We start from the raw sequence: 16,492 nt of genomic DNA on the forward strand, positions 1-16,492 counted from the left end.
TGTCATATACAGGCTCGTGTCATTTTTTTCTTGTAAAATTGCGCTAAACTGATGTAATTCTTTTAACAACTCAAATACAACATGCTTTTTTATGTAATTTGTAAAGATTTCAATGAATTCAGAGAACATTTTGGCGATGAGAAACTTACAATAGCCCTTCGACTCTCAAATTCAAAGGACATTCTAAAAATTTACGGAAAGAAATTTTTAGTTTAGTTTTACTGTCGAGCATTAAAATTGAATTTTATTTATAAAAATTTTAATGATAGCCATTTTTTCAATTTATTTACATTATGACAAACCTTTAAAATAAATTAACTGTAAACATTCAGAAGTCTCGTATTATTAAAGAAGCCGTATCACACCACATCCACCCAGAGCAATATATAAATAAAGCTAAAAAATGTATGTTTGACCAAAAATTAATTCATTCTTTATCCTTATCATAAAATTTTTATCCAATTTCCCTCAGCACAACACTAATTAACTACTAGCTATTTCCATCAGCATTGACTGCTACCAACAAATTGTACATGTGGTTGAACATTATGCATATGAAAAATGCCTTTTATCTTTAACACTCGATATACTTCTTTTCTTAACAGCGGTCGTTTCCAAAAAAATATAATTGAATTAAAGCTTGCGTTAAGAGTAATGCTTGTTGAGTACCAAGAATGGACTATTCTGTATACAAGTTTGTCTGTTTGAATGAAATACAAGCTAAGCACAAGCCCAGGAAGATAACACAGGTAAAAAATAAAAACAACGAACGCACAAGATCTTGCTAATTTTGACTCTTGAATAGAACGTCTTTTTTCACTTTTAATTGATGTGTCAGTTCTTCGAGAGTGAGTATTTTCTCTACCAGCAGAAGCAAGACGTTTTCGAACAGCAATGAATATTCTCATGTATGAGAAAGTGTTGAGGATAACACTTAGACCAATTACGAAAATCATTGCAAAGTAATATGCAATAGCTGATATTGTCGCTATAGGAACGCCAAGAAAAAGCACTACCGTGGAAACAGCCATGTAAATAAGGATTTTGTTCTTTGTAAGAGAGTTTCGATGAGTTATAGGATGTAGAACAGCAATATATCTTTCAAATGTTAACGCACAAAGAGACGCTAGAGATAAACCACCAGTAATCAATGCAATAGAACTAAATATAAATATCTCGGTACAACTAACTTGGCCAACCACTTCAGCGTAAAACAGATATGTGAATAAAGGTATTGATATTGTAACAACACATAAGTCAACCAATGATTGAAGCATGATCAAGAAGAAACAGATTTTGCCTTTTAATTTGCGACTTTTACAAAATGTAACGACGCTCACCACGTTTAAAAAAAGTCCAGGTAAAATCAAAGCACAGTTCACGAGACATACCGCCAATTGATTATGAACGTATTTCTGTGATGGAAAATGAGTTATAATGAACGATGGACTGTCAAAAGAAGAACAAGGTTTTATACTAAACGACGTGTTCATTTTTACTTGGCAATTCGACTTGCTCGTGTTCAGCTGTTCTGTATTAATGAAAATTGCAACCTTTTTAAAGTGTTTAATCATAAATCAATTAGACATGATTAACATAATCAAATAAGAAATACAATCGTGCTGGTTCATGTATTTGATTTATGCAGATATCATATAACATTTTGCAGTCTTTGGCAAACAATGAGCAATAAAAACATCAAATTTACATCATTATTTTGCTTGCATTTTATAAACGACTTAACGTTTTATCTGTTCAATTTAAAATCATTTGTGTTTTCAAAGTACAAGACAAGAAAAGAATAACGATTTAACACGCGTTACAGATGAATAAGATATTTTACTCAATCCCTAAGAAATGATATTTAGGATGCCTATGGCAATATTACTTAATTTGATCTTGGGCAAGTTTAAACAGGAAGAGATCTTGTTGTTTTGCTCTGGCTGTATTGATAGTGAGATTTTGTAAATTTTTGTATATTTTTAATCACTTTTATTTAAAAAGCCGTCACGTCATTTGCACAGTTTTTAATTAAAACAAGAAGCCCATTAGGCGTTTACTTGGGCTACTCAGGAACATGTTTTTACGCATAAAAATACTTAATCCATCCGGACAACTTGGTCTCATATATGAAAACCGCCAATTTAAAAAAAAACGCATTGTGAACATGTTGGTAGCTGTGTGTATCTGCCACAGAAAAAATATCGCAGGTTTAAAAACACTATTTTGCAGAAAAAAGATAGAAAGAAAGATAATGCAGAATTCGGGAGAAGACTTTATTTCTATGTTTGCACACTTGAATGTACTCTTGAATTAACGTTCTTTGGTGTGAACATTGAAATATGCACTATAGCGCTTAAAATTATTCATGATTTGTGTTAGTTATACATATCCAATAATAGATATGTTTGATATAAAGTACTTTACATGTTTGTAGATATTGTACATTGTCCAGGTTAGTACAGTCACGAGGACTGTCGATGACTGACGTTTCGGTGGTAGTCAACTACACAAACATGTAACGATACTCGCGGGATGAACCGCTAATTTTAAAGTAGTTTATGGTTGAAATCACGCATTGTTCAACCGTAAACCATACAAGAACTAGTCAGACCTATATACACGAAATGCGTACAATGGGTAGCCTACGTATGCCAATTGACCTTAAATTTAAGTAGAATAATGAAAATATAACACTATACGTATATTTAATATGTATATACAACTTCTTTGATATTTGAAAAATGTGTTTTGTTTTCACTATTTAGTGAAACGAACACGTAACTTTCAAAGTCATTGTATGTCACGTGACAGTATTTTATTTTACACATTTCATATGTCATATACAGGCTTGTGTCATGTTTTTCTTGTAAAATTGCGCTGATGTAATTTTTTTAACAACTCAAATACAACCTGTTTTTTTATGTAATTTGTAAAGATTTCGAGGAATTCAATAATATTTTGGGGATGAGAAACTTACAATAGCCCTTCGACTCTCAAATTCAAATGACATTCTGACAATTTACTGAAAGAAATTCAGTTAGTTTAGTTTTACTGTCGAGCATTGAAATTGAATTTTATTTATAAAAATTTTAATGATAGCCATTTTTCAATTTATTTACACTATGACACAACTTTAAGGTAAATTAATTGTAAACATTCAGAAGTCTCATATTATTAAAGAAGCCGTATCACACCATATCCACCCAGAGCCTTATATAATTAAATCTAAAAAATGTATGTTCGACCAAAAATTGATTCATTCATTGTCCTTATCATAAAATTTTTGTCCAATTTCCCTCAGCACAACACTACTTGACTACTGGCTATTTCCATCAGCATTGACTGCTACCAACAAATTGTACATGTGGTTGAACATTATGCATATGAATAATGCTTTTTATCTTTAACACTCGATAAGCTTCTTTTCTTAACAGCGGTCGTTTCCAAAAAAATATAATTGAATTAAAGCTTGCGTTAAGAGTAATGCTTGTTGAGTACCAAGAATGGACTATTCTGTATACAAGTTTGTCTGTTTGAATGAAATACAAGCTAAGCACAAGCCCAGGAAGATAACACAGGTAAAAAATGAAAACAACGAAGGCACAAGATCTTGCCAATTTTGACTCTTGAATAAAACGTCTTTTTTCACCTTTCAGTGATGTGTCAGTTCTTCGAGAGTGAGAATTTTCTCTACCAACAGAAGAAAAACGCTTTCGAACAGCAATGAATATTCTCATGTATGAGAAAGTGTTGAGGACTACACTTACACCAATTACGAAAAGCATTGCAAAGTAATATGCAATAGCTGATATTGTTGCTATAGGAACGCCAAGAAAAAGGACTACCGTGGAAACAGCCATGTAAATAAGGATTTTGTTCTTTGTAAGAGAGTTTCGATGAGTTATAGGATGTAGAACAGCAATATATCTTTCAAATGTTAACGCACAAAGAGACGCTAGAGATAAACCACCAGTAATCAATGCAGTAGAACTAAGTATAAATATCTCAGTACAACTAACTTGGCCAACCACTTCAGCGTAAAACAGATATGTGTATAAAGGTATTGATATTGTAACAACACATAAGTCAACCAATGATTGAAGCATGATCAAGAAGAAACACATTTTGCCTTTCAATTTGCGACTTTTACAAAATGTAACGACGCTCACCACGTTTAAAAAAAATCCAGGTAAAATCAAAGCACAGTTTACAAGACATACCGCCAATTGATTATGAACGTATTTCTGTGATGGAAAATGAGTTATAATGAACGATGGACTGTCAAAAGAAGAACAAGGTTTTATACTAAAAGACTTGTTCATTTTTACTTTACAATTCGACTTGCTCGTGTTCAGCTGTTCTGTATTATTGAAAATTGCAACCTTTTTAAAGTGTTTAATCATAAATTAATTAGACATGATTAACATAATCAAATAAAAAATACAATCGTGCTGGTTCATGTATATGATTTATGCAGATATCATAAAACATTTTGCAGTCTTTGGCAAACAATGAGCAATAAAAACATCAAATTTACATCATTATTTTGTTTGCATTTTATAACGACTCAACGTTTTGTCTGTTCAATTTAAAATCATTTGTGTTTTCAAAGTACAAGACAAGACAAAAAATAATGATTTAACACGCGTTACAGATGAATGAGATAATTTACTCAATCCCTAAGCAATGATATGCAGGATGCCTATGGCAATATTGCTTGATTTGATCTTGGGCAAGTTTAAACAGGAAGAGATCATATGAAAACATAAATTTCTTGTTTTAGCGCTGACTGTATTGATAGTGAGATTTTGTAAATTTTTGTATATTTTTAATTACTTTTATTTAAAAAGCCGACACGTCATTTGCACAGTTTTTAATTAAAACAAGAAGCCCATGATGCGTTCACTTGGGCTACTCAGGAACATGTTTTTACGTATAAAAATAGTTGCCAAACAGCACAGTGAAATTTACGACAATGCAATCTCATGCGTCGTTCTTGTCATTTGTGACATTTATGGGTGAAATGACACAGGGAAGATTTTGATAGGAAGACTTCGTGTCGGTCTTGCGTGCTTTGTGTTGTCTTGCAACAACGAAAGAAAATCCGAATTTTAAACTCGGGCTAATGTTTGGTTGGCAGAGTTCAAAAAGTGACTAGGTGATAAGAGGGGAATGTTAAAAAGACATACCTCAAGATATCTTAAGAAATGAAACAAGAAATTTCACTATTTTGAACAATTGTGTATATATCGTTCTATCTTTAAAAACCTGTCCCAAAATGGAAACGCTACTTAAGATAACATTTTTAGAACGGTCGTTACAAGTCGTAGATCACGATGCTCGTTTTAGAGGCTTTACTGCACGAGTCGTAAAAGAGTTCCATTTGTTGAATAATTTAGCTTTTATAACAAAGGTTTAAAGCATTTTATTACAAAATTTTTAGGAGAATGTTAATCGTACGTAGTTTATTGTCTTGTAAAAAAAAAGGAAACTTTGAATACGAAGAGACAACTCAAAGAGTTGCTTACTGTAATCCTACATTTGTCACCTGTGGACTATTCTTTTGAGTAGAGGAAGGCCGTGTGAATGTCTTTTAAACTCATTCGATACGATGTGCGGTGTCTTCAGCAATATTTGAAGTAATTTTTGGGTCTAAAATATTTTAGTTTTAGCAGATTAGACCACGGATTTCGAGATAAAACGTTTTTATCAGAGATTATAAAATTAACACAATAAAACGCGTGCTATGCTTAGTCCGTAGCTGTGTTTGCAGTAGTCTGTGCAAACTGTTGTGAGCTCGATTAATTAAATCAAAGAAAACAACCTGCCAATCAAACGTAAAAACACATGTTAGAGTAAAATTAAAGAAAATTAAAATATTTATTTGAAATTTATATGTTCCACATTAGATATTTAAAAGACTTAAAACATTTTTATTCCGTGTTTGCACGCCTTAACTAAACTTCGGAGACGTTTGCGAGAACCCACGAGCAGGTGCACACCCTCAACCTTCGGTCTCGGGCCTTCACTAATCTGCTTTCAAGTTCAATCACGCGTCTCCTTGGCCGTTTAGCATAAGCCTGTGCACATCAATAAGCATCTTTTATATATTAAGTACAATTGATAATCATTTACGCGTAAACTTTTTTCTATCTATCTTTCACGGAAAACGCTACACTGTTTTGATATTATTTTTCGTAAAATTTTTATTACTTTGGGACACGAAAGTATATAAGCAAAATATACTGAAGTTACACAACCAAGTTGTAAACAACTAATTTCGCAATCGGTTTTTTAATTAATGCAAAAACTGAATTATTTATAAAGCAGAATAAATTATGCGACAGGGCACCATATGCCTCATGTATACATATATAATATGAATTAAATGAAAGTACAGAGACAAAATGTAACAATGTTCTACCATTCCATCTAAACCATTCCACCTAGTTTAGGTTCACGAACTGTTAGTTTATGAATTGTTATAGTTTTTTATGTTCTTTATTTGCATGGGAACTAATAAGTTTTTGATGCAGTTATGTTTATGTTTAATTTAGTTGAAGTGATTTCTTTGTATCGCTATTTTGAGTGAAATTAACTGGTAAATAAAGCTTGTTATTATTCACTATTTGAGCATTCTCGGCTGTGATTGGTCAACTGCTTGCGGATAATTCTCGATATCTGCAGGTTATGACGTCATAACCTGCAGATAATAGTTTCTACAAATACGGACGCCATCAAAAGCCAGTTTTGAAAAAAATCAAACAGCGATATTTGTCAGTTTCTAAAAAGGACGAGGAAAACACTAAAAAAGCGGTGAGCCTGGCTTTGAACACATTTACAACATATTTAAACGAGATGAACTTCAATAAACGCGTCTGACAAAAACAAATTAGTGAAGGTTTGAAAAATGTTTTATATTGATATGTTTCGATAATACTTCAGTGAAGAATAAAACAATTATTGAATTCGTTTTTCGCATGACATCAAGAATTATTCAGACCTTGGTCAATGTTATACGCATCAGCTTTGCATTGGAAGAGAACATCCGACTTCGGTCTGAATAATTCTTGATATCATACTCAAACTCATGCAATAATTGCTTATTGAAATCGTCTCATTCATCTTCATAAAATGATTTATATTATAGATTTGAGATCATGCGGCAGAAATTCTGCGGCATAAATAATGCTAAATTTTTTTAAAGCAGATTTTTTGTGTGATTCTTTCATAGTAGAATTTTATTCAGAACAAACAATTTCTTCATTGACGGGCAAACTAAACTGCTGAGAAAAACTTACAGTGAAAGCTTAAATTTCGATTATGAACAAGTCAAATATTTTGTAAGGGTCATTATTTCGCACCTAACACGCTAATTTTACAACTGTCTTCACAACGTAGGTAATTTTGCTTGGAAAAACGTTAGACCAAAAAAAAAAGGAAGGAGTTCTGTATAACGAATTAAGAGATAGAAAAGAAAGTAAATGGAGCTGAGTTTTTAAAAGATATTTAATTCAACACATTTATTTATGATGAAGGTGCACCAAAACCTCCACCACCACGACCAAAGCCACCACCACGCTAAATAAAAAAACACATATCGTTTACCTCAAAATATTTACTTTAAACAAAATCTCAGTAGAGACAAGAGGGAGGGATGTCATTAACAATATTTATTACATGGCAAGCGTCACTTTCGGATAAACGGTGCACTTTGATTGGCTCATAAACATTTTTGCCAGGCCATTGTTTTCCCGTAATCAACCACGGTCCAAAACGCGTAGTTTTACGGTCAAATGTAAGCAAATTTCGAAATGCAAACAGCAAAACGCAATAAAACAAAACCAAAAGTATTTACGAATGTTTGTTGAAGGAAAACACTTGGAAACAGTTTAACTATCCAGACGATACAATTTAAAATGAAAACTAGAAAAGTGAAAGGCAGCGCGTGCAAAACAGCAAAGACGAGAAAGAAAGCAAGCTTTGTTTCAGGTCAAATGATGCCATATAAAAAACTTTCAATAACCTCGCTTTCTTGGTCTTTACTGGGAATATTGGACCTCTGTATTTTTGTACAAACGTCGCACTACGCGCCACAAGTTATTCCTGTTGAAATTCCTAAATTGTTGTAAGTTAAAACGTTTTGCGTAGTTCAGAATGTTGTGAAAATTTTCGAGAAGATTTATCGGATGAACAGTATTGAATCGTTTCCTTTTGCCAAAATCATTTAACGCTTGGCTGAGTCACGGCTACCCGTGCTCGTTTAATCAACTCCTTAGTTTCAACGTTTAGTTTAAAAGAACTAATAAAACATAGATCGTTTAAACATATATGTAATTAGGTCGCGTGCCACAACACAAAGACTCTTTGATTTCCAATCAATGTAGACGAACAATAAGATGAACAAATTGCGACGACTTAAATTTTGTTCACATCGTTTTAATATCATACAAAGTATTGGTGACAAACAGTTAATCCATCCGGACAACTTGGTCTCATATGTGAAAACAGCCAATTTAAAAAAATGGCATTGTCAACATGTGGGTTGCTGTGTGTATCCAACTGTCACAGAAAAAATATCGCAGGTTTAAAAACACTATTTTGCAGAAAAAGATAGAAAGAAACATAATGCAGAATTCACGGAAAGACTTTATATGTTTGCACACTTGAATGTATTCTTAAATTAATGTTCTTTGGTGTGAACATTGAAATATGACACTATATCGCTTGAAATTATTCATGATTTGTGTTAGTTATACATATGCAATAATAGATATATTTGATTTAAAGTAGTTTACATGTTTTTAGATATTGTACATTGTTCAGGTTACTACAGTCACGAGGACTGTCGATGACAGACGATTCGGTGGTAGTCAACTACACAAACATGTAACGATACTACCGGGTTAAACCGTTAATTTTAAAGTAGTTTATGGTTCAACCGTCAACCATACAAGAACTACTCAGACACAAATACACGAAATGCGTACACAAGTGGGTAGCCTACGTATGCCAAGTGACCTTCAATTTAAGTAGATTAATAAAAATATAACACTATATGTATATTTAATATGTATATACAACTTCTTTGATATTTTAAAAATGTGTTTAGTTTTCACTATTTAGTGAAACGAACACGTAACTTTCCAGCTCATTGTATGTCACGTGACAGGGCTCAGATCCGAGATAAGTGAAGTTGTTGAAATTTCTCATAAATTTTAATGATTAATTCCTTATCGCCTTCAATGAAAATAATTTTTTGCTTTAAATAATGTATCATCATAAACTTTTTGTTCAAAGCCTTCTAACGTCTTCCTACTTTTCATATGTCTTCCTACTCTTCATATGTCTTCCTACTCTTCATACGTCTTCCTACTCTTCATATGTCTTCCAACTTTTTATACGTCTTCCTACTCTTTACACGTCTTCCTACTCTTCATATGTCTTCCTACTCTTCATATGTCTTCCTACTTCCTTCCTTCTTCCCATTGTCTACGCTTTATTGTCTTCCCTTCATTCTTCTCTTCGTCTTCCTAATCTTCGTTCGTCTTCCTACTCTTCATACGTCTTCCTACTCTTCATACGTCTTCCCATTCTTCATACGTCTTCCTACTCTCAACGTCTTCAAACTTAGCCAATAACTCGATATGTTTTATGACTCGCGTTGATTTATATACGTACGCGTAGAAGACAAATTTCTAACTAATTTTTCCACGATTTCAGTGCCGATGGCAAACAACGTTTGAAAGTAAATGATTTGAACCCGGGAGTATCGTTACATGTTTGTAAATGTAGATCGTCCAGATTAGTATAGTCTTTGACTCTGAAGATGACTACCGCTAAGGTTGTCGAGACGTCAGTGAACAACAACAAAAACAGTCCTTCTCAGGACTATAGCAACATAGACGATCTACATTTACAAGCATGAAACAACGTTTGATTCTTCAAAGCTAAGATATGCATTTAATTGTATTTCCTGCTCATAATTTGCCATCTATCAAATGTCGATGTTTATTGTCCTGATATCTTTAGACGATACGTAGATCACGAAAATAACATTTGTAATTCGTACATGACTTGAAAGCAAAAAAATTCATTTGCTTTCTAATTGGAAAGAATCGAACATTATATATGTAATTATTAAAGTACTGATATCTGTCATCATTAGTTGTCAGCGAAGGCAGCATTAGTGTATACTATCATGGCGGTCTTTCGTCATGAAAACATACATGCGAAGCTTTGTGAAGAGTGCGAGACATAACTTGTCCAATTAATAATTCGAGCTCATATTCGATTCTACATGAATAGGCTGTGTCATTCAAGTGTATCACAGAATGTTGTTAATTTTAATTAAAAACATATTCATAATTATCGAATACAATTCTTTGTCGACTGCACAAACTTAATACTTGATATCAGAGGCAAATGTACGTTTCTCATCATAACGGATTATTGCATAAAGTTTGATATGTATCATGCGCTTAGAGGATTTTAACACACAGTACAAGTTTTAATGCCGTAAAGCTTCGATCACAAAGCACAAGTAAGCACTAGAGATATGACAAACGCGCTCAACCGCTATTCTTCGTCATAGTTCACAAATCGTACAATCACGGTAGATTACGACAGGCAGAGCGAGACACTTTTTAAACAGCATAGTAAAATAAGTTTTTAAAAATCTCGCACTTGTACTCTGCTCAACAAGCTAACAAAATTGAACATGCTGTAGCAACCTAACCTACAATTAACTCTTGATCGTTGGTAGTATACTGATGAAAACAGAACAGACTATCTAGTCAGCAATGAATTTTAATACTTACGAACTCTGGATTAAAATTTGAACCAGCACCACCTTTTGGTTCGGATGCTGGACCACGTCGATACGCCTCGCGGTCAGCGGTATCAGTTGGTGGTCCTGAAGGTCTTGGTGCTTCTATAATGAGTGGTACAACACAATCAATGTACAACCATTAAGTCAACATTGAACAATAGTTGATCATAGTAAATTATATCATAACGGATGGAACAAATTCTGTAAATGCAAAGACGACCAAATAAAATTGTCCTGTTCCTGTTCCACAATTATATACACCACAATACTAGCAACGTTATTTGCAGAAACGGATATAACAATAGTTATGAAATTTGGCTACCACAATCAGACCTACAAATAACTTTAATGCAGGAGTATTACATCAGTATTTTATGGAACAGTGATTTTCTTAAAGTTTACTTATTTACGATTGCTAATGGCTGTGCAATCTACAAAACATAGTAACAAAAAAGGACACATGACGACACAATTGCCTTGACCCAGACTTCATGCCACGATGGACAAGGTCTATTGTAAAGCAAGTTTAAACCTGCATAACAAAAAGACAATTTGACCAGTTTGAAAATTTTTTTCACCGATATGTTAAACATTACAACTATTGCAGATAGAGGCACTTTAAAAGAAATGCTGCCTCAAAACTTTATTTGCGATACTTTTGATATCGCAAATAAAGTTTTTGCAGATAGAGGCACTTTAAAAGAAATGCTGCCTCAATGTTATTTGCATCTCGAAAGACGCAGGCCATGTAAAAGACGTAAAAAAACAAGTACGAGGCTACAGATGTAAATCAAAAGAAATAATGAAGAACCTTTTGGCCTGGGACGACCTCCGTCGCTTCGTGTTGGTCGGCGAAGCGTCGCCGGAACAATTTCGGGTGGGAGATTTAAATAATCTCTGAGGTAAGTAATACCTATATTCAAAAAAACAACAAAGAAACGTAGAATAATTATGTATTGTATATTGCTATGTGCTCAAATGCGCTTCCCTTTAAGAAAGTACATAGTTACTTTAGAGTTGTTGTTAAAAGCATGCTACCCTAACAAGACGTAAAAATAAATATATATTTTGGTCAAGGGCCTAAAAATCTTTATAAAATTTTTATATAGATGATATTTCAATAGATTTTACATGAGAACGATTTCTTCAATAATGTGAGAGAAAAAAGGTACGTATTAAGTAGATGTAGGTAGCTTGTGAAATTCAGGCATTAGTACAACTTACGTGTACATTATTTTTGCCATATGTATGTAACCTCATCGTTATCAACTTCTTAAAATCTGACGTGTGTATGCTGTTCACAGAACCAATAAATCAATGCACTTGACTTGTACTAACTTATATATACACGATTTGTATAACTGTACATGACTGATACGTTGCAAGTGATTCCAAGAACTTAATTTTATTTCCTGCAGTATACGAGTTTGACTCGTATCATGTTTTATAGTCATTTAGATGTTGACACAGATCAAATTTGCAATTTGCTATTCATAACAAACTACTGTAATCAAAGTGAACAGAGCAATATGTAATCAACGCGAATAAAACTATTGAAATTGACTAAAATACATATATAATAAAAGACTACGATGATTCGTCAGGCAAATTCATCTCGTGTTTACTTCCGTATAAATACATGGCAACCATTTAATATATTTGAATATTATTTTAATACGACTAAATGCCTCCGACGATACTGTGCCGATTGCAAATAACGTTATAAACACAAATGGACCATTTACACATTGAAAATATTTCATTGTATTCAATGCAAAGTACGATTGTCGTTATCAAGCGCTTTGATGTCTTCGACCTTACAGTACAAATTGTAATGCCGTAAAATTTTGATCACAAAAACAAGTGAGCCATCAACATACAAAATATGACAAAAATATAGCAAGGTAATTACTCGAATCATAAAACTGCTCTTGAAAAAGCTCTTTAACACGCGAAACGTGGCTTTGCCTAGGGGAAGATTCCCTGTGGAATGCAGCGAGCGAACAAATAAATGGCAAATGAGAAATTGTTAACAAAACTATTTACAATCTGAGATTATCTGTCTACAATATTGTCCGTAGAAAGCGACGAAAGGGACCATTCTTCGTCATCGTTCGTCTTCCGACTATCACCAATGATTACGATAATGATTAGCCGCGCATGCACTGCTGCTACCCACAAAAAAAGTATAAAAACTTCATACCTTCATTTGTTAAATACCAATAATAGTGTTTCCACGCAAATTGCTCTTTTACATAACCACGTGATCTCAAAGACTAAAACATATAGAAATAAAGGCATCAAACACGTGTATGAAAAAGAAAAATAGAAACAATGGGATGACAAAAAACTTTAAAAATCAAAGCTTTACAGATACAAGATTTACTTTATTCAGACAGTAATCAGGTAAGGGATAGAATAGAACGATGTACTTAGTACAAAACTACGTAGACTGTAACTTGTAAAAGAAGACTATATTTAGCTCCATTCGTGACTATATGTAAAACCTAGGTAGTATGAAAACTGAGCAGCTGGGAAAACGTTGCTAAATTCGTAAGTACAAGGTTTGCAAAGACTTTTACATGAAGCTTTATTAGGATTAGCTTGAGCATATAAATGACACACCTAAAACGCAAGTAAGCACACACTTGCAGTTAAAGTAGGGCACATGCTGTTCATACTACAAAGTTTTAGCAAGTTCACCTAATACATACACAAATATTGGGTAATAAATCACAATGAATTTGGTATTTTTTCCCTTTCGAATGGCCACTATTTTAAAACATGAACCAATTATTTATATTGAATTAATATAAACTTAAATTTATGCATAACTGTTCATGATTACAAAAAATTTATAGAATCCAAAATACCAATCAATTTGAAAGCTGAGCATTTGCAGTGCGCACAGGAATAATTTCCAAAAATTTCTTAGCTTGAACAATGCATGGCTTAATTTAAAATGTACTTCATCCAATTTTTTTAGAGTCATTTTTTTGGGGGGCAGTCTGTTTGAAAAGTGCTTATTTATAACATGAAATATTATCACACTAAAGTATGCTTATTATTTTCAACAGTTTCACAGTCTGATGAAATATTGGAACTCAAATCATAACAATTTGCAAAAAACAATGTTTTTGCAAATTGTTCTTACTGCTACATTTATCAATGTTCTTTAACTTAAACGTTTTTAATTCTTACATTAAATAATCTATAGATACATAATGTACAGATTCCAAAGTATATTATTATATGGCAAGCGTCACGCCTGGCAAAATAGAACGCTTTGATTGGCTCAGATAATTTTCATAATTTTCTGTAATGGATCATGGTCCAAAGTGAGCAATTTTACAGTCAAATGTAAACAAACTTCGTAAATTAAACAGCAAAATGAAAAAAAAGGAACAAGAAAACATTTACCAATGTGAGTCAAAGGAAAAACACTTTGAAGACAGTTCAATTATAAAGACCATACAACTTGAAGCTTTGCCATTCAACAATAAAAAACAATACAATTTGGAGCTTTGCTTTGACATTTCCCTTAACATTTACCTGCATTGCCTTGATAACCTGTAAATTAGGTACAGTTTCAAGATCTGGATGTCGTGGTGCATTGAAATCTTTCTTTGCTACCATGACACCTTCTTTGAAAAGGTATTCATATATACTGGTGCGGTTCTTCTTAGGAATCAACATTCTATAAAGAAATAAGTTAATAAACACATCAGCTTTCAATCAAAACGCAAGAAAGACACTTGCAAAAAAATCTCTATGATACTATGGCATTGTGGTTTAGAGCACTCTTTGCTGATGTTCCTAGTGCAGTCAACACAGGTTTAATAAACTTAATACTGTTATGTACAATACACTGCAGTGAATAATTTCCGACTTTATCCAAGGATGGCCCAGTTTGACATTTGTAACACATTTATAATACTTGGTATGCATTGATTAAGTACTTGGTAAGGAACTTTCAATAAAAACAAGTCATTCAGTAAATAAATAAGTAAAAAATATATATGTATCTCTATAACAAACATACGTTGGAATTGTTACAATACATTTCACAGGTCTGTTTAATTAGCTGGCTATCAGAAAAATAATACAATATCACATAATGTAAAACAGTTCTTTTAAGACAAAATTAATATCCCTTCTCGTTTATTCATTGAATTGATAAATAACTGGACAAAATGGAAGTCCATACTTCGTATTTGAAACAAGATTATGCCCATAATGATTCTTAAAGAGCATTTGGAGAAATCGTACAAACATAATTTATTAAAATATTTTCTTGAAAACAAGTAAAAATTAAGTTCATCACCCATCCATTTTAAAGGCAATCTTACAAGTTGGAGGATACCACATAAAGGTAAAGTTAGTTAAAGTAAAACATTATTTAGTTCTCAATTATTACTTCGCTAGTATCATTTAATGGTCAATATAAACAACGAAATATAAAAGACAATTCATGCTATATGAGTGGAGAGTAAGTGGAAAGGTATTCTATCATCTAGCCTATAATTCGGACAGTTTATCAACTAAAGTCAAAATTTGGCATTTGGATTAATTCTCACATTACAATCAATGGAAGTTGAATCAAGCTTAGTGTAAATAACTAAAGAAATAAAGTCCAATTTACACCCAGATTGCTATCATTAAGACTGAAACATTTCTCCTGATCATATGGGCTTTGTCTATTCTACGTGTTACAAGAATTAACAAAATTGCTTCGACAGGACATTATTAATATAGGATTCGTAAACACAGGATTGAAAATTTTATTTATAGTAAACATGTTATAATCAACTACTTTCTCATAAGGCAGTATCCATGATAATAAGAAATACAAAAATGCATTTTTAACGATGATATTCCAACAAACTTTAACAGAAAACACTAAAAACCTTAGCCCACAACTATCGTGAAACATTCATGGCAAATTTATTGAGTGATGGATACAATATGAATGGATTTAATAAAGAAAAAATCACCTTCGTGCTGTAGTTATTCGAGACGAATAGAAAGAACTGTCACGAAGCGGGGGACTGGTTTAGGCAACAAAATTTTAAATACCATCTCTCAGGATGTGGCGAGTGCAAGCTTTTCGCTACAATTATTGTGGTCAAATAAACCTGCTATGTAAACATGTTCAACACTCTGACTGCTATCAGGAGGAATCTCACATTACTTTGAAATATTTGAAAACTTGAAAAACTTGATTTCCCTGACTTTTTGTGAATGCTCGGATTTCTCTATAATGAAACACAACAGCATAATATTTTAAGCTACAACATTACTTTCGAAGATACACTGAATTTAGGAGAGCATCGTCCAGTAATTTGCTTCGTGTAGGAGTTTCGTAGGCGTAATAATTCAGAAAATTACGTTGAATAACTTTGACCAATCATCATAAAAGAAGTTTTTAAATTGCAAATCTACGTCGTGTGGGAGTGCGCATCTAACTGTTGCAAATTATGGAATTTGGAAGTTTGTTCATGATGTCACTACTAGCTAAATTTAGTTTGCTGACCAAAGTTCTAAACTAGTTTATTCAGTCTATGCATAATGTTGCACGACTAGCTTTGCTGCTATTATGTTGTAAAACATTGCTTTCATAATGAGCCATAAGACAATCGCTGCGCCACTACGATAATG

General features: G+C 32.8%; 2 protein-coding genes across 2 annotated transcripts; both read right to left on the bottom strand.

Moving 5' to 3' along the window:
* Positions 1-503: 503 nt before the first annotated feature.
* LOC124457217 lies at positions 504-1,031 on the bottom strand. Its single transcript, XM_047007498.1, has one exon. The coding sequence runs from the start codon at positions 1,029-1,031 to the stop codon at positions 504-506; it is 528 nt and encodes a 175-aa protein (XP_046863454.1).
* Positions 1,032-7,494: 6,463 nt separating this feature from the next.
* Positions 7,495-15,892, bottom strand: LOC124457857 (40S ribosomal protein S10-like). The gene is made up of 6 exons (XM_047008029.1): positions 15,829-15,892; positions 14,387-14,531; positions 13,038-13,110; positions 11,646-11,747; positions 10,824-10,936; positions 7,495-7,584 (listed from the first exon to the last, which is right to left on the bottom strand). Exons 2-6 carry the CDS (start codon positions 14,528-14,530, stop codon positions 7,531-7,533), a joined length of 486 nt encoding a protein of 161 aa, XP_046863985.1. The 5' UTR covers position 14,531; positions 15,829-15,892; the 3' UTR covers positions 7,495-7,530.
* Positions 15,893-16,492: the final 600 nt, after the last annotated feature.

Source organism: Xenia sp. Carnegie-2017, unplaced genomic scaffold (genome assembly GCF_021976095.1).
Source record: "Xenia sp. Carnegie-2017 unplaced genomic scaffold, XeniaSp_v1 HiC_scaffold_6, whole genome shotgun sequence".
Lineage (NCBI taxonomy): Eukaryota > Metazoa > Cnidaria > Anthozoa > Malacalcyonacea > Xeniidae > Xenia > Xenia sp. Carnegie-2017.

Excerpts from the sequence above, each read along its gene's own strand:
- LOC124457857 (XM_047008029.1), bottom strand. The coding sequence starts at position 14,530 with ATGTTGATTCCTAAGAAGAACCGCACCAGTATATATGAATACCTTTTC. Across the intron at positions 13,111-14,386 it reads AGGTTATCAAGGCAATGCAG|TCTTTGAGATCACGTGGTTA; the intron begins GTAAATGTTAAG and ends TATATGTTTTAG. Across the intron at positions 7,585-10,823 it reads CAAATTTTAATCCAGAGTTC|CGTGGTGGTGGCTTTGGTCG; the intron begins GTAAGTATTAAA and ends TTTTTTATTTAG.
- LOC124457217 (XM_047007498.1), bottom strand. The coding sequence starts at position 1,031 with ATGGCTGTTTCCACGGTAGTGCTTTTTCTTGGCGTTCCTATAGCGACA.